This window comes from Lathyrus oleraceus, chromosome 7 (assembly GCF_024323335.1).
Source record: "Lathyrus oleraceus cultivar Zhongwan6 chromosome 7, CAAS_Psat_ZW6_1.0, whole genome shotgun sequence".
Classification (NCBI taxonomy): Eukaryota; Viridiplantae; Streptophyta; class Magnoliopsida; order Fabales; family Fabaceae; genus Lathyrus; species Lathyrus oleraceus.
In genome coordinates this window covers 536332188-536356769 of record NC_066585.1, presented here as the reverse complement: position 1 = coordinate 536356769, position 24582 = coordinate 536332188, and the positions used below count along the sequence as shown (strand labels likewise).

General features: G+C 36.2%; 3 protein-coding genes across 3 annotated transcripts; 1 reads left to right on the top strand and 2 right to left on the bottom strand.

The window, feature by feature from the left end:
• Window positions 1-605: 605 nt before the first annotated feature.
• LOC127107734 (protein trichome birefringence-like 35) lies at window positions 606-3975 on the bottom strand. Its single transcript, XM_051045060.1, has 6 exons — window positions 3417-3975; window positions 2722-3001; window positions 1814-1985; window positions 1511-1707; window positions 1275-1427; window positions 606-1206 (listed from the first exon to the last, which is right to left on the bottom strand). Exons 1-6 carry the CDS (start codon window positions 3622-3624, stop codon window positions 876-878), a joined length of 1341 nt encoding a protein of 446 aa, XP_050901017.1. The 5' UTR covers window positions 3625-3975; the 3' UTR covers window positions 606-875.
• A 9877-nt stretch (window positions 3976-13852) lies between these two features.
• Window positions 13853-16205, top strand: LOC127104840 (uncharacterized). Its single transcript, XM_051041986.1, has 3 exons — window positions 13853-14030; window positions 14270-16133; window positions 16196-16205. The coding sequence occupies exons 1-3, from the start codon at window positions 13853-13855 to the stop codon at window positions 16203-16205; spliced, it is 2052 nt and encodes a 683-aa protein (XP_050897943.1).
• A 5719-nt stretch (window positions 16206-21924) lies between these two features.
• LOC127107733 (protein trichome birefringence-like 34) lies at window positions 21925-24317 on the bottom strand. Its single transcript, XM_051045059.1, has 5 exons — window positions 23951-24317; window positions 23503-23680; window positions 23208-23404; window positions 22579-22737; window positions 21925-22484 (listed from the first exon to the last, which is right to left on the bottom strand). Exons 1-5 carry the CDS (start codon window positions 24292-24294, stop codon window positions 22136-22138), a joined length of 1227 nt encoding a protein of 408 aa, XP_050901016.1. The 5' UTR covers window positions 24295-24317; the 3' UTR covers window positions 21925-22135.
• Between the last annotated feature and the right edge of the window lie 265 nt (window positions 24318-24582).

Sequence of the window (24582 nt, the reverse complement as noted above, 5' to 3'; positions counted from 1 at the left end):
CTAATATAATGTCAATGTGATTATCATATATTTTAGCTATATCACATATTAAAAATTAAAATTTAATGTTATATAATATAATTATAATAATATAAATAATTATATTTTAAAATATAAAATATTACAAAAAACTAAATTATTTATTTTTATTGATAAAATATTTTTTCTAACTGTTTCTATTTTTTATAAAGAAATTGAAAAAAAAAATTATAAATTACAAGATATTTTTAGCATTGTTGGGGTTTTAACCGCATCCTTTATTAACACAATATTTCATAATAGGATTTAATTGAAATACACTGAAAGTGTAAAAGAATTTTATACTATTAGTTAATCATAGCCGTTGGATGTTAAAACAAATTTGACTTTTATTTTAAAAATCTATAAAGTAATGCAAACAGGTGATAGTGATGAATCGATTGTATAAAACATTTTACACTGACAGTGTATAGTAATTAATCTTTAGTTAACGTATGATATAAAATGAAGTATATGTAGTTATATAATTGTTTTTTCTCATGTTTTTTTTCTTCAATATTTGTTAATGACTAAAACTAATTAATTTACATTAGTTATTGACTCAAATTATAATGTCTAACTGATAATGAAACTAACAAACTTGTTAATTAAAATTGAATTAATTAGTAGACATTATAAGTTTGGATCAAATATAAATAATTGTTGAGATATGTTAAATACCCCTCTCAAAGATTGGTTTCTTATCCTTCCATTTTCTACATCAAGCTACGTTTTAACAACACACGAGTGCAAATTTCTCTTACTTTACTTCAGTTGATTCTTTTGATCTCTTCCCGCACTTGTATCATACTATTATGATCATATTCAATGAACAAAACTGAATTGTGTAATGGATTTCATAAAGAGTGGAATAGTAACTCGTTCCATGTGTCAGGTACTCCTGGCAAGCACCAATGTATGCAATCAGAGTAAGATGAAGGATTTGACAACTGTTCGGCCCGAAGAGGCTCCCAAAATTTCCGGAAAATCGAAGGATGCCCGTCCTTTCGATATTCTGAAAGTTGAGTCACGTTGAGGACAGAAACTTTTGAATTTAAACTGCTAAGGATGTTCTCTACACTGCTCATGGTAGGTAAATCAGAACCACTTCCCCAATAGCCCTCAAAGTCAATAGGGTCCTTCTCGCCGTAACAGTTTCCTTCATTTCCCGGCTTCCACTCTCGGCTCCTGAATGAGAAAACATTCAGTTGAACAGTTTAGAACGATCAACTCGCGTTTAGACAAAGGAATCTTACCAGAGGTGTGTCGGGGACATGGTCACGAAAAAAACACGCTTCTTGAGCGGATTTACTTTGGAAGACACCCAATCGGCCCAGGATCCCATGGCCAACTCCATTGCTTCTTGCCCGTCTAACTTTTCGCAAGCTCCATTTTCTTCGTCGGTCCATCTGCAAAAGTACAATCAAAACATCAACAAACAGAATAGAGTTGAGAAACGAATCCGTTTGAGTATCGATGAACTGATACGGACAATAGCTTAACTGGTCCTTGTCTCCACCACAAGTATGTGTTGAAAACAAGTATATCAGCATGCTCCCAGAGTGATGCGTGCTTCATAACTGAATCAGGACGAATTATCCGTTCATCTAGTCGGTGATTCACCGGATCGTCGGAATTCGATTCAACGAGAAGAGGAGCCCAGAGGAATTCTATAGTTGCATTGTACTCCTGAAAATCGGCATAAGAATAGATGTGTGCAAGAACTTAGTATTGAGGACTACATTCAAAAACAAAACACCAAACCGAAGTTTCCATTACGGAGTCTAATTCATACCTCGGCTCTGAAAACGGTGAGATGAGCATTTGGTGACATTGATCTCTTATCAGCAGGAATTTCTGACTGTAACAAGCATACCATAGATATCCATTGCCCTCTATTCAGAGAATCTCCGACAAACATTAGCCTTTTACCTCTCAACTTTTCCCACATTTCTTTAACATTCCACCTGTTTTAAACAAGAAATATGTGAAATTGTGAAGCCTGACAAATTATCTGTCACCGAAAAATATAGGGCCTGTTTAGTGATAGAAAGCCTATAACGTTTAAGGTTAACAATTAGTGTTCACGTTTTTTTTTACGATCTTGCTTCAAAAAGCTTGATCTTGACCACACCGGCGACGAAAACGATCTTTCTTTGATCGTGGCACTCTTAGGCATCCTTGGCACGTAAGATCTTGCGATCTTACGATCCAACACTCGATCTTGACTGCACTGGTAGCATCGCTATAACACACTATTGACAACATAACAACAAAACATGTGATATTCTACTTGGAACTACACAAAACTCAACTTAGGTTATATGCATATACTGCAAAAACTACTGATATGTAGATAGCCTTAAATGCTTCATTAAGTCATTCACTACAACTTAGTATATGTTTGGTTAAACTTAATTAAGAGCGCTTATGGCAAAGCACTTATCAAATAAGTGAAGTATAAATTGCTTCTATAATAAAAGATATAGTAAAGTCGAATTGTTTTCATAAGCATTCAGGAGAGCTTATGAAAAAAAGTTGAAAACAAATTATGGACATGTCATAAGCGGTTTACCTAAACTCTCAAACAAGTTTAGTTAACAAGTGTTTATGTCAGAGTATAAGTTCAAATAACTCAATCCAAACACGTCATTGTGCCAACAACAAAACGACAACCTAAATAGAGCTAAAAATAGAAAGCACCTCTTCAAATTGCAATCATGTGGTTGCCATCTCCAATGTTGATACCCTAGATCAGTTCTTCCATGCTTGTTGCAAGCCAATTGATCAGACATATAAGGACAATCTGACTCCTTGTACAACGGATATGAAGCATTATCATACACCCAACGACCCGAGAAAACATCGCAGCTTTTAGCACTCACTCTCTGGCGAATAGAACTCTTCGAATCACCACGCCTAGCAATTCTTCTACCAGTATACTTTGTAGTGGAGTTGCATCTACTGAATCTATCCAAAACCTCTAAAATAGTAAAATTCAAATCAAACCCATCTTAACAAATCACCAAAAAAGAAACTCACAAAGCAAATCAAAGCCAAATCACAAAGTTTAAGCTATAAAGTTCTCATTTTTGAGTCACAATGCAAGTTTATGAGCTAAAAAATCCTACAACCCCATTTCAACAAATCCCAAAAAAACAAAGTCACATAGCAAATCAAACTCAAATCAAATAGTTTAACCTATAAAGTTCTCATTTTTAAGTCACAAAGCAAGTTATGAACTGAAAAATTCTACAAACCCATTTCAACAAATCACAAAAAAACAAAGTCACATATCAAATCAAACTTAAATTAGAATACTTAACCTATAAAGCTCTCATTTTTAGGTCACAAAAGCAAGTTTTGAACTGAAAATTTACACATACATAGTTACTTACCTTGAGATTTGTTGAGGTGGTTAGAGAGATTAGGTTTAACATAGGTAGCTAAAGAAGCTTCTTCTTGGTGAATGTGATCTGGGCTTTCATGGATTTGTCCAATAGTGCTCCCATTATGGAGAGTTGAGAATGCTATGAAGACTAATAACAAAATCACAAGAAAAGGAAAAACATGAACTTTCTTTTTGTTCCATTTCATCTTCTGCATAGTTTGTGTTAAAGGGTCAATGGGGCTTTTGGATTTTGAATAAAGTTTGGTTCTTTGATGAGAAACTTTGAATTACTAGAAAATTGAAGTTTTTGAAGGATTTTGAGTAGTTATGATTGGGTGTTATAGAATCTTAATTTATGGTTTGAAAAGTTATGGCAGAGAATGGAGTTTGACCAATTTAAACATTGGTTTTCATCATTTGACATTGTTTCATGTGTAATTTATGAGTTGTGAGAATTAATGGGTGTGGGTTTTGTGGGGATTGGTAGTGGTTGAGAGAACATAAACCTAAGATGAGATGTGTTTTTGATGGATGGAATTCAAGAATGTAACTTGACTAATTGACTTTGACAATTTACATAGTATTTTTATTAGGATGATAAAGAACTAGAACATTTTTGTTGGTGGGTTTTTTAGAGTTTTAAAATAAATGAAAATGTCAAATTTATAGTAGAACTATTTATAACATTTAAATCTAACAAATTAATTCATTTTTCACATACAACTGAAGTTCATTAAGAAAAATGTACATCAACTTGAAGGAAATGAAAAAAATATTTTCTAGTATGTGGGAGAAAGTAAGCTTAAAATTAGTGTTCATATGGACAAATAAATCACTCAAGCCATATTGCCACTATAGCCTACTTTTATCATAGGATTGGTCATTAGCAATAATTCAACTCCATGTTCATTGATTTAATGTATTCAAGGTTAACATCTATATATTCTTTTATATGTCCACATCACATTTTATATATATATATATATATATATATATATATATATATATATATATATATATATATATATATATATATATATATATATATATATATATATATATATATATATATATATATATATATATATATATATATATATATATAAAAGTCAGGTTCAAATGACATCAAGATGTCAAACTTAATAATATTATGTTTTCGATAACTCTTTACCATATATTTATATAACAAAATTCACCGTTAAATTGAAAGTCATAATCATATAGATCATGTCTATAAAATTTAACATCAATCGAAATTCATTTGACATGTCAGCAAAATGCTTGAAAACTAACGTCTTACAAAACTTCAACAAAACTGTTAATTTTGATCATTCTCTTTAACATATCAAATGATTTTTTATTAATGTTAAATATTATATATACATGATGGATATTATAATAACTTTCAATCCAACAGAAATTTTTATTATATGGATATCTAGTAAAAAATTATCAGAGATGTCTGTTAATAAATTTGACATTTTAGTGTTATTTGATTATATATATATATATATATATATATATATATATATATATATATATATATATATATATATATATATATATATATATATATATATATATATATAACTTTTTCAACAACAATAGTCACACATGCATATTAGATTTTGTGGACCTTTAAACTAAAAACTTATTGCTTATTAATTATTAGCAATGAACATAAATTTGTAATTTTGATAGAAGTTTGATGAATGTTTTTTTAAAAAGTGAATGACTTATATACTAATGATATACTCAAATATTCGAATAAAAATTAGATTATATATTTGGTTTGTCGGTCTTTAAGGGTTAAGTAGGGGTAACAAAACATATTAAGGTCGTCGTGTCCACTTGATTAACCTTTTATCTTTGGTGAATCGAACTAAGATTTCCTCTTCGTTCCTTCTACTTTATCCATCTCATTCTATTTTTTTTGCGAATTTTGGTGAACGCAGGCCTAAATGAAGAAAGTGTGATTTTTTTGCCACTTTTAGGTCTTAACATGCCCTGTTTTTTACGGATCGAGTCAAGGTTTTTAACCCACTTCCTCTATTTTATCTGTCCATTCTTTTCTTTTTTAAGTTTTGACGAAGCCGTCATACCTATTTGTCACCCTAAGATTAAGACCCTAAAACCCATGATATTTGTATCACACTTCTACTATTTCACATTTTGAGGGATATTTCTAATTATATTGCCTTCATGAAACATAACATTATAACCAGAAAGGTTGTAACATAAGTAGAATTCAATGTGATTCTACTATATTGTAGTGGTTTTGTAACACTTTTTAAAGAGTTATAGTTATATGTTGCCTTATTGCAATCTAATTGAAATATAGTTTTGGAATATTTATTAAGTTTTTTTTATAGAATTGTTTACTTACAATCTTTGTTTGAATTAATGAAAAGTCATGAGTGGAGCTCTCTGGTTCTTCAGAGAAGTTGGCTAAAACATCATAGAGAAATCTCACAACGGTGAGGATTTGACTAGTCCACCTTAGATGAACTAGGATAATTTGAGTGTATTAATTTCTTTATCATTAACTTTTTATTTTTATGATAGAGGGTTGATATGTTTACACCAAATATCTAACATCCTAGGCTTACACCATATGCAATAATACAACATGACCCATGTGTTTATTTGTCTCAGAACAAAGAAAAAAATAATTATTAAATATTTTAAAAAACAAAATTGTATAATAATACAGTGTAGGTGTTATATTCAATGTAAAAATAATATTTCTCTGTATGATATACAGATAATATTCATATTTATTAATTTACTTTTAAACATCTTGATGTCAGAATACTTTAGAGTTAAAAAAAATCGTTGATTGATTTCAAATTTATCTTGAGAAGTAGTTCAATCAAAATAGATAATTTTTAAAGTTCACAATTCAAATCCTTATTTTTTTTTTACTATTCTTCTACTTCGAATGAAATTAGAGCATGACTCATAGGGTTTAAACACTTAAACACTTTTAGAGAAATTTTTTGGGATGAAGCAATGTCAAAAGTTAAAGTTTATTGTATAAGTTAAGAATATATTGTGGAAGTTGTTTCTTTCATTAAATTGAGATTTCCTACTTATACACAGTAAATATGACGGTTTCAGAGATTTGCTAAAATCTCTCCATAAAGCCACTAACATAACTTACAGGCCACGTATTCAGCACAAACTAAGGAACAACATTGACTGAGTTTATTTAAATAAATAACATTAAAAGAAAAAGGTAAATACTATTAATTTGATTCTCTAACACGCCCCCGCAAGCCGGACGGCCGTTGGGAAAGTCCGAGCTTGTTGATGATGGACTCAAACTGTGGACGGTGGAGAGGCTTCGTCAAAATATCGGCGAGCTGGTCGCCTGTGGACACATGGGTTACCCGGAAAACACCGTGTTGCACATTCTCTCGAACAAAGTGATAGGCGATGGCGATGTGTTTCATTCGGGAGTGGAATACAGGATTGGAGGAGAGAAAGGTGGCACCCATATTATCACAATATATGGCAGGTTGGTGGATCCGGTGGCGGAGCTCTTTGAGTAGAGATAGGAGCCAGAGAACTTCAGATGCTGTGTCGGCGAGTGCTCGGTACTCAGCTTCCGTGGAGGAACGAGCTACAGCTCTTTGCTTTTTGGAGCCCCAAGAGATAGGGGTGGAACCGAGATAAATGATGAACCCGGTTGTGGAGACGTAAGTGTCCCTGTCACCAGCCCAGTCAGCATCGGAAAAGGCATGTAATGTTGCGGATGGGCTGGAAGAAACGACGATGCCCCTGTCGATAGTTCCGACAAGGTACCGAAGCAAGCGTTTGAGAGCAGCCCAGTGAGAAGAGGTGGGATGTTGCATAAATTGGGACAGTCTGTTGACGGCATATGCAACATCGGGACGGGTTAAGCTTAGGTACTGCAAGCTGCCGACGAGACAGCGGTAATCGGTGGGTGGGGGAAGTGGTTCACCATCTGTTTTGAGCAGGGGAGTTGACGCAGAGAGTGGTGTTGTGACTGGTTTGGCATCTTCCATGCCAGCTTTGATGAGTATGTCACTGATATATTTTCTTTGGGACAAAAACAGGCTGCCAGAATGATGTGGGATGACTTCAACACCCAGGAAATATGACAGTGTGCCTAGATCCTTGAGAGAGAAGCGAGCAGCAAGGCGTTGAACAAGTTGGGTGACGGCTGTGTCGGTGTTCCCAGTGACGATAATGTCGTCCACATAGACCAATAAGGCAATAAAGACTGACTCGCTGGAATGGATGAAGAGTGACGCATCTGCAGCAGAAGTGACAAAACCAATTTGGAGTAGAAAGGTGCGAAGTTCAGTGTACCACGCTCTCGGTGCCTGTCGGAGACCATAAAGGGCCTTGTTGAGCCGACATACGTGGTTGGGATGAGATGGATCGACAAAGCCTGGTGGTTGGCATACGTACACCTGCTCAGAAAGGGAACCTTGCAAGAAAGCATTGTTGATGTCGAGTTGACGCAAGCGCCAACCCTTGGAGACAGCCAACGTGAGAATGACTCTGACGGTAACCGGTTTGACCACGGGGCTGAACGTCTCATGAAAATCCCATCCGGGTCGTTGATGGAACCCCTTTGCGACGAGCCTTGCCTTTAGACGATCAATGGAACCATCGGGAAGATATTTGGTTCGAAATACCCATTTGCTGCCAACCAAGTTTTGTGTGGGGTGGGGTGGAACTAGAGTCCAGGTATTGTTGGCGCAGAGGGCATCATATTCCTTTTGCATTGCTTCTCGCCATGCTCGATCCTTGAGAGCTTGCGTGATAGTTCGCGGTTCAACGGGTGGATGGGGAGTGGCAAAGAGGTTCATCTTGTGGAGGGGTTTGATGATGTTGTTTTTGGATCGAGTGATAATGCCACGATCCGGGATGATTTGAGTTGGTGGGGGTGTGGATTGTGGTTCTGAGAATGATGATTGAGAGGTAGAGGGAGTGGCGGCTAAGGGACTGGAGATAGGGGAGTTATGTGGGCTGTTAGTAGAGCTTTGTGGGGCTGGAGTTGGGGTAGGTGGGTAACTAGGACATGATGGGTCCGATTGGGAAGGAGAGGGAGGTGGCATGGGAGGTGGTAGGATGGGTAGTGATATGGTGGTCCAATCGGTATGGTGGGCTGAATTTTGTGGGGTTTTGGTTGTTGCCGAAACGGGAATTCTGTTTCGACAAATTTGACGTGCCGTGAGGTGTAGATTCGTCGGGTTTTCGGGTCCATACAATAGTAGGCATGTTGAGTGGTGGAGTAACCTACAAAAACACAAACAACAGATCTGGATTCCAATTTATGAGCAGTGTATGGTTTTAACCACGGAAAACACAAACAACCAAAACTTTTTAACTTAGCATAATCTGCATTTTGTTTAAAAATAATAGAAAAAGGTGATTGGTTTTGAAGGGTTGGGGTAGGAAGACGGTTGATGAGATATACCGCGGTGAGAAGTGCGTGAGGCCAAAACTCAAGTGGCATACCAGAGTGTGTTAGTAGGGCCAAACCAGTTTCGACTATGTGACGATGTTTACGTTCAGATATACCGTTGTGTTCGGGAGTATGGGGTGGTGAAGTAAAGTGACTTATTCCGTTTTGACTTAGGAAATTTTGGAGAGCAATAAACTCACCGCCATTATCAGAATAGAAGATTTTGATTTTTGTTTTGAAGTAATTTTCGACAAGTGATCGAAATTTAATAAATGTGTGTTGGACATCGGATTTGCGTTTGAGGGGATAAATCCAAGAATACCGTGTAAAGTGATCAACAAAAACTACATAATATTTGAATTCATCATACGACAATATTGGAGAGGTCCATACATCAGAGAAAATAACTTCTAGAAAATAGTTTGAACAAAGACTGGAATTGTAAAACGGGAGCTTATGACTCTTATTTAATTGACAAGAGGTGCAATCAGATTGCTCGAACGTGGGAGAGCGAATTCGAAGTTGTTGTTGAATTAATTTAAATGTAGCAGTAGATGGATGACCTAAGGCATGGTGCCATAATGGGCTGGAGATGCGGGACGAAGACAGAATTGTAGGAGAGGAGGGCCACACGTACAAGCCGTCTCTGCAAGGCCCATTAAGAAGAATCCTGCCTGTTTTGAGACACTTAACATGAAAAGAATGGGGTAAGAAAACAATAGCACAGTTTTGTTGATTTGAAAGTTGAGAAACAGAAATGATATTTTTGGTCATTTGTGGAACACAAAGAGTATCGGGTAAATTAAACAAAGATGCAGAAGTGCTAAGTGAAAGAGTTCCAGAGTTAGTGATTCGCAAACCTTCGCCACTGCCCATGAATAGTTCGTCCGGGCCATTGTAGGGATAATGGAGGGAGAGTTGGTCGAGGTCAGTGACAACGTGGTGCGTTGCTCCGCTGTCGACGATGTAGTTTTGAGATGTGGATGCAGCGTTGACAGTGTGAGCCTGGGGTGGGGGTGGAGGTGCAGGAGTTCTGGGAAGTGTTGGAGGACGAGCATTTGGATGTTGTTGGCGGAAGAGAGGACAGTAGGCAACGACGTGGCCCGTTTCACGGCACCATTGGCATTTACCAAGAAATGGCCGAGCTTGTGGCGGGGGAACCATGGGAGGAGGGCGAAAATGAGTGGAGGGTGAGCGGTTGGATGGCGGCTGGTGGCGTTGCCGATTGGTGCGTGGACGAGACTGTGCGTTCAGGGCTGTTGCCGGTGCGGCCAAGTTGGTTGCTGCAGAGCGGAGTTCGAGTTCCTTGACAAGGAGCTTTTCGTGAAGATCGTCAATATGGATGGTGGTATCTCAGGCCTTGATCGCATCAACAATGGACTGATAGTTACCGTCGAGACCTTGGAGGACAAATGAGACAAGGTCGTCAGCGTCAACTGGTTTTCCGAGCGAAGCGAGCAGGTCGGCAGTCGAAGTGATCGATTGAATGTATTCAGTGATCGACATAGAGCCTTTTGTGGACGAGCGTAGCTTGGCTTTGAGTTGATTAATGTGGCCCTTTGATGGGTTGGCGTAGGTGCGGGCGAGAATATCCCATGCTTCTTTGGAGGTGGTGGCTCGAGTGACTAACGGAGCGACAGAGGCGTCGAGGGTGCCGACCAGAGCGCCATAAAGGAGTTTATCCTGACGCATCCAGGAAGTAAACGCCAGGTTGGAGGTGGTGACGTTGTCGGCAGTAAGAGTTTTAGGCGGAGCAGGGTGGTCGCCGTTGAGAAACTTGAAAAGGTCATAACCTGTGAGAGTCGCCTGAATTTGCGACTTCCAGGTTATGTAGTTGGAAGGGGTAAGTTTTATGGCGTTGGTGAGGTGCACAATGACGAACGGACGAGCGCCGTCGTTTGGGTTAGTAATGGTTGTGGAAAACTCAGCAGCCATGGTATAGGATTTTGGAGAAGGGATAGGTTTCCAAGATCAGCGGCTGATACCATATAAGTTAAGAATATATTGTGGAAGTTGTTTCTTTCATTAAATTGAGATTTCCTACTTATACACAGTAAATATGACGGTTTCAGAGATTTGCTAAAATCTCTCCATAAAGCCACTAACATAACTTACAGGCCACGTATTCAGCACAAACTAAGGAACAACATTGACTGAGTTTATTTAAATAAATAACATTAAAAGAAAAAGGTAAATACTATTAATTTGATTCTCTAACATATTGCAGAAGAAGGGTCATCAAATAGATCATCACTCTTTAATGGAATAAACTATTATTTTTGGGAAGATAAAATGCAATTGTTTCTTATTTTCAAGATATATCAATGTAGAAGGTAAACATAGATTGTGATTGTGAACGAAAAAGAAGAAAATGCGAACGGAATGCAAACGACAAAGGTAAGGTATTACCAAAGTCTAAAGCTCAATAATTTTTATATTTTGAACTACATGGAGGAAAGAGAAAGAGAAGATGAATATCACCCTACAAATAAAGTTTGGGGCACTACAAATTCATTATAATATTTCATTCCAAAGAAACAAGAATGAACTAAGATTTAGAAAATTTGAAGTATTGAAAACAAGAATATTTTAAATCTTTGGGGAAATATATTCAACTATGCCAAATTCAGGAAGATCCTCAAATGAGATCAATGGTTGTCGACTAAGTGATTCGAAATATAAAAGTGATGAAAATGAATTATAATATTTAAAATTCGAGATTAATTTATATAAAAATTATCTTTTAAAAAAACGTATATGTATTAGAAGATATAAATAATTAAAGAGATAGTAGGAAGAAAAGAGCTACGGAGCGAAAATAAAATAAAAAATAAAAAATAAAGATAGAAAAGATAAAGAGATTAAACTAGATATTTATATAGGTTTAATTAAATAATTTGGCCCACTCCTATCTTCAAGAATTTTCTCTTGAGAGTTTCACTAAAATCAAACTTGGGCTTTTACATGATCAATTCACAAACTTTCGATAATACTTGGAGCTTTTATATAGGATCGATGTAACACCCCTATTTTTTAAAGTAATATTTTATTTAATTATTGAAGTGTTTTTTTGTGTTATTTCGGTTATTTTTGATGTTTTGGAATAATAAAGAGTATTTTGGTAATTTAATAACTTGTGCGATTATAAAATTTGAGAGCGGAGAAATAAAATAGGATTTATTTAAATTATTGGAGATATATAGCTAATTTTAATTATTTAGTAATAATTTGAAAAAATAGAATTATTAGAAATAATTCATATCTTTGAGGATTTTTATAAAATATTTTATTTAGAAAATATATTTTGGGAATAAAATATAAGCGTCTGATTTTTTTCTGGTGTAAGTGAGATGGTGTAAGCTTAATTGAGATAAATTAAGTTATTATATATTTTAAAGTTAGAGGCAGAATTAGGTTACATAAAACAAAAAGTTAGAAAATTGGAAAGTGGTCAATCTGAAGATTTGGGATACTCAAAATTGGGGAGCGGTGTTAGGGACGTGAAGGTTTGACTAGAAAGTTTCAATCTGAGACAATTTTAGAGTTAAATCTAAAGTTTTGGGAAACCCTTTAGTAATTTAAGAAATTAAGCATAATTATAAATAATTTAAAATTGAATTAGTGATATGTCTTAGAGCTGATTAAATTAAGGGGGTTAAGTTGTTATGAGTTTAGAGTTGTTAACATGTCTAGTGTTGAATTTGAGTTCGAATATGTTTAGAGTTGTGAGTTAGTGTTGTATTTTGAACTACTGACATGTTTAGAGTTGAGTTTGAAATGTTTGAGTTCTTTTGAATTACTGACATGTTTAGAGTTGAGTTTGAAATGTTTGAGTTCTTTTGAATTACTGACATGTTTAGAGTTGAGTTTGAAATGTTTAGAGTTGAGATGTAATATAATTATTTAATAAATTATATTTTTGAGATTAATAATCTGGTGAGATTATAGTGAGGCATATGATTGACAATCTCATGGTTCAAGAGTGAAACCTTATTTTGAAGATGATTTTTGAGGTGATTTTTTATGATGATTTTTGAGGTAATTTATGAGGATGATTTTGAGATGATTTTTGAGGTGATTTTGATGATGATTGTGAGATGTTTTGATGATTGTTTAAGTTGCATGCTTGTTTGCTATACACAATCATGCATGCATATGTTTTGGAGATAGGTAGAACTTCGGTCCAGTAAGATCAGGTTCAGAGAGAAACCATGAAGGTCTCATGTCTATAGAGGGACATAGTTTAGAGAGGAACCGAAGACATGGGCAATCAGTAATAAACCTCTGACTCCAAAAATCCGGTACCACATTCATATTGATGGAGGAGTTGGTGCATTAGCATTTACATTATAAATTAGAATGTGACTGTGTTGTGTGAGAATGTTATGCTTGTTGTTTTCATTTACCATCCCGCTGTTAATTTTCACCATTAACATTTTTGAGGTGATTTTTTATGATGATTTTTGAGATGATTTTTTATGATTATTTTGAGATGTTTTGATGATTGTTTGAGTTGCATGCCTATTTAGTATACATGATCATGCATGCATATATTTTGGAGAGAGGAGGGACTTTGGTCCAGTGAGGCCAGATCCAGAGAGTAACCATGACAGTCTCATGTCCAGAGAGGGACACGTTTCAGAGAGGAACCGGAGACATGCGCAATCGGTAACAAACCTCTTACTCCAAAAACCCGGTACCACATGCATATTGATGAAGGATTTGGTGCATTAACATTTGCATTATAAATTGGAATGTGAGTGTTTGTGTAAGAATATTATGCTTGTTGTTGTTGTTGTTTTTTGTTTACCATTTTGCTATTAATTTTCACCATTAACATTTGTAAGGTGTATTCTCACCCTTTTTTTATTGTGGTGTTTTCCTCTGGGATACAGACAATCAGGTACAAGACTAATCGTTTAAGTTAGATGATGGCGTCAATGTCTATTTAGCTTTTATCATTTGGTCTTAGAAGAGTTGCTCTGATATGTAGCACTAAGATGGGTTGTTCAGTGATGTTAGATTCAGAGAGGAACCATGACAATGATACGGGCCCTGTTTGTGAGAACCCACAACAGCAAGATAATAGGTCCAATAGTGAGAGGGAGACCAAAGTAGAAAGCCCAAAGCTTGGAAAAAGGTTGACCATAAAGCCAGCTTGGATGGAAGACTTTGTTTGTTAGAGGAGAGTCCTTGGTGAAAGGCATTAGTGGTTTAATTGTGTTGCAATTCCGTTTTTTACCCTTCCGTATTTTTCGCAAGTTGGTTATGATGTAATAGCTATATAACTTTGTGTACTGAAACAGAATAGCGGTGGAATGAATAGAAACTTCTTCTCTCTCTTTTTTTTCTTTTCTCTCTCTAAGGAGTACACACTCACTCAAAGAGTGCTTTCTGGTATACAATTTGTGCAGCAGGTTGTATCACTGGTGCTTTCATCATGAACCCTTCTGAGCTTATGAACGCCCTTCAATCCAAAATGGACGCCCAATCGGCTGAGTTACGTGATCTTCTGAAATCATCACTTGCCTCACATTCTGACACCATTCATTCCACTCTCCATAGTCATTTACTGGAGGTTGATGCCAAGGTTGCTAACCTCCGTTCCACGTATCAACATCCACCGCACGGGTCTCCGGAAACGGCATCACGTTCGCTTAAACTCAGTGTTCCTCGTTTCGATGGTTCTAATCCAATCGATTGGCTGTTTCAGATCACAGCTTTTTTTTATTTTCACCAGACACCAGAAAACGCACGTCTTCAGATCGTGTCATTTCACATGGAAGGTCGCGCCGCCGCATGGTTCCAGTGGGCGATGCGCAACCACTTGCTTCCGTCGTGGACCGTCTTCATGGAAGCTGTTCGCAACCGCTTTGGCCCAACTCCATACGAAGACGTAGAAGGTGATTTATCTAAACTCTCTCAAATCGGTTCAGTAGCGGATTTTCAGGCCCAATTTGAAGATCTCATGAACAAAGTTACTGGTATTTCTGAATCCTTACTTATCAGTTTCTTTATTACTGGTTTGCGACGAAATCTCCGTCGGGAATTGCAATTCCACCGACCCTCAACACTTATGGAAGCTTTTGCTATGGCAAGGGCTTATGAAGCCCGTTTGGATGACACTCCAACCCAGGGAAAATTTTGGTCCAAAGGCCCAGCTCACAATACAAACCCAAACATATCATCTATTGCAACTTCTACGACCAATCCCCAAAACACTCCCTTCGCCCATAATACTTCTCCCACCCTTAAACCGAATACCCTACCCCCATTACTACCCACACCTAAAACCAATGTTGCTGTCCGTCACATACCTCCGGCGGAACTCCGGGATCGCCGTGCCAAGGGGTTATGTTTCCGATGCGATGAAAAATGGAATCCATCCCATCGTTGCAGTAGCAAGGTTCTCATCCTCTTAGGTGATGAAGACGAGGAACCAGACCTAGAACCTGAGGACCACCCGCCGGATGAAATTTCAGGTGACATCTCTAGCTTACACGCGTTATCTAGTCAATTACAGAATCGTTCGCTGCGCGTTACAGGGGTGTATCAGCACCACAATTTTCCGATTCTTATTGACAGCGGAAGTACCCACAATTTCATTAAACCAACACTGGCAGAGCGTTTGGGTCTAGCTGTGACTCCGTGTTCTCGTTTCCGGGTGGCAACCGGATGTGGCACCTTCTTGGTTTGTACCTTGTGCTGTCAGAATGCTCCAATTACCTTACAAGGTATTACCTTTTCCGTTGATCTGTTTGTCTTAGCAATTGAGGGCCCGAAGGTTGTGTTGGGTTTTCCGTGGCTTCAATCATTGGGAAAGGTCTCCCATGATTATTCTGCTCTCACCATGGAGTTTTGTTGGAAAGGTACTCCGGTCACTTTGGTGGGAGACTCCTCCTTGGCACCACACTCTGTTTCCTTGCATCAACTCCAAGCCCTTGTACACAGTGATGATATTGCGGGTATTTTCACTATCACAAAGTCCCTCCCGGGGTCACATAAAGAACCTGACTCCACCCATTCCTTTCCCAAACACCTCACCTCACCATTTCGCGACCTTTTACAGAGTTACAATCACATCTTCACCACCCCTATGGGCCTCCCTCCCTGTCGTTCCGTCGATCACCGTATTCATTTGATTGAAGGAACAAAACCTGTAAATGTGCGACCATATCGTTACCCACAATTTCAGAAAACAGAAATGGAGAAATTAATCCGCGAAATGCTTGATCAAGGGATCATCATTCCCAGCCATAGTCCTTTCTCCTCGCCTGTATTGTTGGTCCGAAAGAAAGACGGCTCTTGGAGGTTTTGTGTCGATTATCGTGCCTTGAATGCAGCGACGGTTAAGGATAAATTTCCTATCCCCACCATCGATGAACTTTTGGACGAGCTTGGTGGGGCAACTGTGTTTAGCAAACTGGACCTTCGCGTAGGGTATCATCAGATTCGAGTGCATTCTCGCGACACGTACAAAACGGCATTTCGCACACATGAGGGCCACTTTGAGTTTTTGGTCATGCCTTTCGGCCTTACTAACGCGCCTTCAACTTTTCAGGCGACCATGAATCAACTGTTTTCTCCGTTCCTCCGGAGGTTTGTGATTGTTTTTTTTGACGACATTTTAGTATATAGTTCTTCTATTAAGGACCACTTAAATCACCTGGATTTGGTTTTACAGTGCCTGTTAACTAATTCATTTTTTGTCAAGCTGTCCAAATGTTTGTTTTGTCAGGAATCCATTGATTATTTGGGCCACATAGTGTCTTCCAAGGGTGTTCATGCTGATCCCACCAAGTTGGATGCCATGATGAAATGGCCGCCGCCTTCCAATGTTAAACAACTTCGGGGATTCTTAGGCTTGACTGGTTATTACCGCCGTTTTATTGCAAATTATGCCACGATTGCAGCACCGTTGACAGATCTCTTACGCCATGATTCTTTTAGCTGGACTACATCCGCCACTGCTGCATTCTCTGCTCTTAAACAGGCTATGATGGCAGCTCCAGTTCTCCGATTACCAGATTTCTCTAAAGAGTTTGTCATAGAGACTGATGCTTCTAACTTCGGTATTGGGGTTGTCCTAATGCAAGATGGTCATCCCATTGCTTTTTTTAGTAAGAAACTTGGCCCAAAATTACAGGCTGCATCTGTGTACATAAAAGAACTGCATGCCATCACCGACGCAGTCCTCAAATGGAGACAATATCTTTTGGGTCATTTTTTTATCATTCGGACTGATCATAAAAGCATCCGAGAATTATTACAGCAGGTTATTCAGACTCCCGATCAACAGGCATACGTGCGAAAGTTATTGGGTTTTCAATTTCGCATAGAGTATAAACCCGGTGCCTCAAATAAAGTTGCAGATGCTCTGTCCCGCGTACCGGAAGCATGGCCCGATTGGGATTCACCTGATTCTTCTGCACTTTTGGCTTTAGTCTCTTCCCCTACTTTCGGAATTATACAGCAGATCCGAAAGGAAAATGCCTCGGATTCTTTTTTGTTGGCTTTTCATGAGAAATTTGCACAAGCTACCTTGATGTTTCCTTATTCCATCAGCAATGGGTTGGTTTTACGTCATGGGCGCTATGTTCTTAATCCCTCGTCGCCGCTTTGCACTACTATTATTAGTGAATTTCATGACACCCCTAGTGGCGGGCATGTAGGTGTTAAACGTACCCTCGTTCGTGTTGCAGCCAATTTCTTTTGGCAGGGTATGCGCCAAGCTGTGGAACGTTTTGTAGCTTCGTGCCTTCTTTGTCAACAAATTAAATACTCCACTCAAGTTCCTGCCGGACTGTTACAACCCTTTCCTGTGCCAGAGGTGGTGTGGGAAGACATCACTATGGACTTTGTTACAGGACTACCTTCAGCTCATGGTTATACGGTGATCTTAGTGGTGGTTGACCGCTTATCCAAATCTGCTCATTTTGGTGCTCTCATGGCATCCTTTACTGCTTCCAAAGTGGCTGAATTGTTTGTTTCCATGGTTGTTCGCCACCATGGTTTTCCCCGCTCAATTGTGTCTGATCGTGACCCGATCTTTATGAGTAACTTTTGGCGCAAACTTTTTGAGTTGAGTGGCACGAAGTTATCTATGAGTAGTGCCTACCATCCGCAAACAGATGGGCAGTCCGAGGTGGTTAACAGAGGCTTGGAGCAGTACTTACGGGCATTTACTCAACACAAACCTTCTACTTGGGTTTCTTTTCTTCCATGGGCCAAATTCCACTACAATACTAGTTATCACAGCAGCCTCAAAATGTCACCATTTGAAGCTCTGTTTGGTAGAAAACCTCCTTCCATTTCGGTGTACACCAGAGAATCAACTTCTATTCAAGCATTGGAAGATGCTCTCCTTACTCGTGATGAATTATTACGCACTCTTAAGGAGAATTTGCTAGCTGCTCAACATCGTATGACTCAAAAAGCCAATGCCCACCGCCGCGAACTCTCGTTTGCTGTCGGAGACTTGGTCCTTGTTCGTCTTCGCCCATATCGTCAAACGACGGCACGTGAACACCGCTATCACAAGCTGTCTAAGAAATATTATGGACCGTATCCGGTTATTGAGCGTATTGGTCCTGTTGCCTACAAGCTGCAGCTGCCACCGGATAGTCGTATTCATCCCGTGTTCCACATTTCAGTCCTAAAACCATTCCGCGCCACTGATATTCCGCCTCCACAGGACCTGTCAAGTGACAGCTTCAACAACCAGCCCCTAGAACAGCCGGATTCAATAGTGGACACACGCACTGTACTCATACATGGTTTACCAACATCTCAAGTTCTAGTTCAGTGGAAAGGATCTCCAGTGGAAGAGGCATCTTGGGAGGATCTTGCCACATTCACATCTACTTATCCTACTTTCCACCTTGAGGACAAGGTGATTTCGGAAGGGGAGGGGAGTGATACGGGCCCTGTTTGTGAGAACCCACAACAGCAAGATAATAGGCCCAATAGTGAGAGGGAGACCAAAGTAGAAAGCCCAAAGCTTGGAAAAAGGTTGACCAAAAAGCCAGCTTGGATGGAAGACTTTGTTTGTTAGAGGAGAGTCCTTGGTGAAAGGCATTAGTGGTTTAATTGTGTTGCAATTCCGTTTTTTACCCTTCCGTATTTTTCGCAAGTTGGTTATGATGTAATAGCTATATAACTTTGTGTACTGAAACAGAATAGCGGTGGAATGAATAGAAACTTCTTCTCTCTCTTTTTTTTCTTTTCTCTCTCTAAGGAGTACACACTCACTCAAAGAGTGCTTTCTGGTATACAATTTGTGCAGCAGGTTGTATCAGACAATCTCATGTCCAAAGAGGGACATAGTTCAGAGAGAAACCAGAGACATGGGCAATCAGTAACAAACCTCTAACCCCAAAAACCTAATACCACATGCATATTGATAGAGGAGTTGGTGCATTAGAATTTGCATTATAAATTGGAATGTGATTGTACTGTGTGAGAATATTATGCTTGTTGTTGTTGTTTTCGTTTACTATCATGCTGCTAATTTTCATATTAATATTTGTAAGGTGTATTCCCACCCTTTTGTTGTTGTTGCATCGTTTGTGCTCCTCTGAGGTATAAATAATCAAATACAATAGTAACTGCTTGAGTTAGAGGATGACGTCAATGTCTCTTTAACTTTTATAATTTGGTCTTAGAGGAGTCACTAAAATATGTAGCACTGGGGATGGATTATTCATTCTTTATTTGCGTTATGCCTTACTTATGTTGGAGTTTTTTTTATGATGAGACTTATATATCAATTTTAATGATTTTTTGCTGCTTACTGTTAAATCACTATGTTGTGTCGATGTTTTTATGCTATAGTGGAACATGTGTGACACTCTAATTGTGAAATTTTATTTAAACTATATTATTAAATGTCGAGCCGTGGATTAGGGTGTTACACAACCCACAAATATTCTAACAACAAACAAAGCTTTTACACAGACTTATCTCAATAACAAATAAACAGAGATTTTACATGGGCTTAGCTCAAGAACCTCCAACCAATCTTTTTTAGATTTAACTTGAAACCTTCAATCCTTTACAAAGATAATACACAAGAAACACAGACTATCTAACAAGAAATAAAGCTTTTACACAGACTTATCTTAAGAACCAACAAACAAAGCTTTTACATGGGATTAACTTAAGAGCCTTCACCCAGTTTTTTTTCTTTCAAATTTAGCTTGCAACCATCAAATCCTTTACAAAGATATTACACAAGATAATCACACTCATAAATAAAATAGATCAAGCATAACACAACTCCCGGATAGACTTTTTCAGTATTTCAACATTACAACAACTCTGGCGAAAAGAATTTTTTTAGATAAAAAGACAGTAGAAAAATATTAAAGGTTTCAATTCAAAAATCTGGTGTAAAATGAAATGTGGATAAGCCTCCTTTATATAGAAAATGATTTGGTTGAAAAAAGAAAAAAAAATCCATGGGCCAAATTAGATGAGTTAATCGATTAAAATGATGTTCTAATCTATTAAAACAACCTTAAAAGTTGCAACCTAATCTATAAAATGAAACCCTAAAATAAATATATACTTTAATCTATTAATGGTTTTTCTAATCGATTAGAATGCATTTCTCTTTGCTTTAATCTATTTGACCAAAGTCTTAATCGATTAGACGGTGATTTAGTTTTCCTAATTGATTAAAACACTTCTTAATTGATTCCATTCTTGTCTGACTTGGTTTTAATAAGTTTTACAAAAAGAGAGAAGATTCGAAAGTGTTTTCTTTGTTTGTGATTGACTTAATTGTTTGTTTATGACATGCCCATAAGCTACTTCATAATCATTAAAAACAAGATTGAGACATGCGTGATGCGCGGGGTTGAGGTGATTTTTTAAAGTAATATTATATAATTTAAATTTTATTTTATCATTAATTTTCAACATTTATAGTCGAATTAATTAAATTGAATTACCCTTTCAATTTCAATTATTTCAATTTAATAATACATTACGGAACATTGTTAAATAATGAATTATAAACTATTGTTGAAAATTTATAGTTTCATTTGTAATATGTATATGCAATTATAATTCAAAATAATATATTAGAAACAATTTGAATTATTTGTTCGTCTATTTGAAAATTATAAGTTAAATTTGCAAGAATTATTTATTAATTTTTTTTAGCATTGTAATGAGATTTAATATTTGAAGTTAAATTTTGTAACATATAACCACATTTATAAATAAGAATCATAATATAAAAAGAATATTGAAGTATTTGTTTGTCTATTTAGAAGTATTGTTTGACTATTTTATTTTAAACATTTTAATGTGATTTTTTCTGTTGTTATTATGGTTTTAAAACTAATACATCCTAATGAGTTTTTGAAAAAACTATTTTATGCATAATTTTTTACGGAGTAAAATATTAAATAATGTTTTTAAAAAAAATATTGATAGAGACAAAAGAAAATTGTGATTAGTATATGAAAAATAAAATAAATTGTATCTTTATAACTGATGTTACAAAATCGATTATCTCTTTTTGGTGAGTGATTTAAATAGTAACAAAATTATCATTTTTATTAAGAGACAAAAAATATTTTTATTTTTATAGGAATTTAATTAGTTCTCATATTTTTTTATCAAATTATTTAAAAATTGATTAATTTAATTTTTGTAAGAATTGAATCAACTCTCACCGTCTTTATCGAATTATTTAAAAATTAATTAATTTAATTTTTTTAAAAAATTAGAGTGCATAGTAGAAAATATAATAAAAATTTAATAGTTTGAGTTTTGATGTATGTTGTGTTGTATAATTTGTATAAGAATATAACTTTATATATTGAATGGAGAAACAATATAAATAATTTTTGATGCAATCTTTCCTAAGTTTTCAACTAAGATTTTTGTGTTAATTTTGAAGAGAAAGTTGGCACTGAAGTCTCCCATGTTGTCAGCACCCTGCACTTTTTGGATTAAAATAATGATATTGGAATTGAATGAATTCTAAATATTTCCATGAATAAATCACTACTAGTTCCAGACCACATGCACAAATACGTAACATACTCTGCACAAGGAGGATTAATAACATGCAACTTGTTCATAATGTATTCTTTACACTTCACCATTAAGTGAAAACAAGATAAAAAAAACAAAACACAAAATGAAATTTTAATTCTTCTACTGTCAACAATCTTACACATTCACGCAGTTAGCACATTAACACTCGTTGAATCGAGATTGAGACCATCTATATTTTTATGCAAAACTTTGCAATATCAAATTTTGTGTTATCTACTAAAGACATGAGCATAGAAAAGCTCATTCCATGTGTCGGGCACACCAGGGAGACACCAATGTATGCAATCTGCATAAGATTTCGGATTCGACATTTCCTCTTCCGTTAGAGGCTCCCATTGTTTCCTATAGATAGAGGGATGACCTTCTTTTCTATACTCAGAAAGTTGTGTGATGTTAAGCATTTCAACTTTCAAACCTCTTGTTTTCAAATCTTGTAGAACATTTTCCACCACTTGCATCATTTTCGGAACCGAACCATTTCCACTATATCCTTCTTTTATAATTTGATCTCTTTCGTTGTAACAATTCTCACCCTTAGTCCCTCCCCATTCACCAGCCCTACAATGTTTTAAAAATCAAACAAAAGATAAAATTAGCGTGACTTTTAGATCACGACTCAATTGTTATGTATTGAGTTAGTTATTATATGTACCTTTGGTGAGTAGGTGACATAGAAACGAAAAACAATTGTGTCTTGTTTCGATTAATATGAACTTCCAACCAATCTGACCAAGTACTTAAGGCCATCTCATATACTCTCACCATTCTTACCTTTTTGTATACTCCATTAGGGTCCCCAAATGATCCCCACCTACAATTGTAGTTAAAATGTCACTATTAAAATCAAGTTGCTAGAGTGTGTTTAGTAGGAATGTATCAATCATTTTATATTTGCTGAAAAAACATTCCATTAAAGTAAAGTGGTCAATGGCGAAGTAGTACTTGAAAATTGTTTGAAACTCTAATGATGATTTATGTTAGCTTTTAAAATTAGAAGCTTACGAATTTTTTTTAGTAATGTTTGAGACACGGATCTGATTAATGTCAATTTGATAAAAATAAGATAAACATATATCGATATATTAAAACTATTGTTTTTATCAAAACGTCATTGATTATATTATAGTCTCAGTCGTGAGAATGAATAAAACCACATGTTTTTAATTCTAGAATAAACGTAAATCGTTGTCGATGTTTTGAACAATTTTCAATAAACTTGCTCTTGTTGATATAAGCAAGTTGATGAAAGAAAGTGATAGTTTGTTTAGTTGTTGAACTTACAAAACATTCATTGCTTGTCTTCTCCACCAAAGAAAAGTGTTGAAAACTAAAATATCAGCATCATTCCAATACTTAGCATGTTTCTCAATGGCTTGAACTCTCACAATTCTATCGGGTACTTTATGATTCACCGGATCATCTGAATTTGATTCTACGAGTAATGGCGCCCAATAGAACTCGATTGTTGCATTGTATTCCTTAAATTCGTCAATTAAAAAAAATTAGTCTTGTAACATTTTGTAGAAAAAAATTGAAACTTTTAGTTGATGAAACTAAAGTGAAGTTTCTTACTAACTTTGGCCTTGAAAATGGTGAGTGAACCATTAGCAATGGTGTGCATGGATTTGAGAGTGGAAGGAATTGAAGATTCAACTAGACAAACCATTGAAACCCATTGGCCTCTATTGAGTGAATCTCCAACAAACACAAGCCTCTTGTTCCTTAGTTTTTCAAGCAATGTTGTCGCATTGAACCTTATTAACATAAAAAGTAAAATATATAAATAAATAAAATCGGTTAAATCAACATAGTTCAATCAAATTCAACAAAAATACGATACAATCAGGATCAAATCAATAGACAAACTAATCAATTCCTAGTTCAACTAGTTGAGCCGAACGATTTGTCCCGACGAGTCGTATTTTAACTTAAATCAACTTTTAAAAAAATTCAAAATATAAGTCATCCGATCAAAATTGATATGACTTATTATACGACATCGTGACGGAACAAAATAAAATCACCTTGGTAGGTCACATTGATGAGGCTTCCATCTCCAATTCTGATAACTAAGATCCTTCCTTCCAAATTTCTCACAAGCCAATTGATCTGACATGAACTTGCACTCTTGTTCTTTGTAGAGAGGATAAGATTCATTGTCAAAAACCCATTTACCAGAAAACAAGTTACATTTCGACAAAGATTCATCTAAGGTAGTTTTTTCATGAGACCATTCTCTTCCTTCTTGTGTGAAATATATGGCAGTGACAACTAAAATAGTTGTTAAAATTGCTACAAGAGAATGAAAAGTGAATCTGATTCCTAAACTGTTCCCTAGAACTACTATTTGGTGTACCTTAATTGCCATATGGATTCAGTTTCTTTGTTTCTTTTTTTCTCCTTTTTTTAAGGTTCTTAGCAACTGGTTGGTGAGAAGCTTTTATCATCATGCATGTATGGACTTTGCTTATGGTGTGTTTTCTAAGTTAAACATAATCAAACTTATCACCTACTTTTGACCTGAGTTTAAGTAAACAATGATCTAAAACTTGAAACTTTAGTTATATACTATTTTTGTATTAGTTGAAAATAGAAGGAACTTACAAAAGAAGTGAAAAAGAAAACGGATTGTGTTCTAGTCTTCTTTGACCATTAT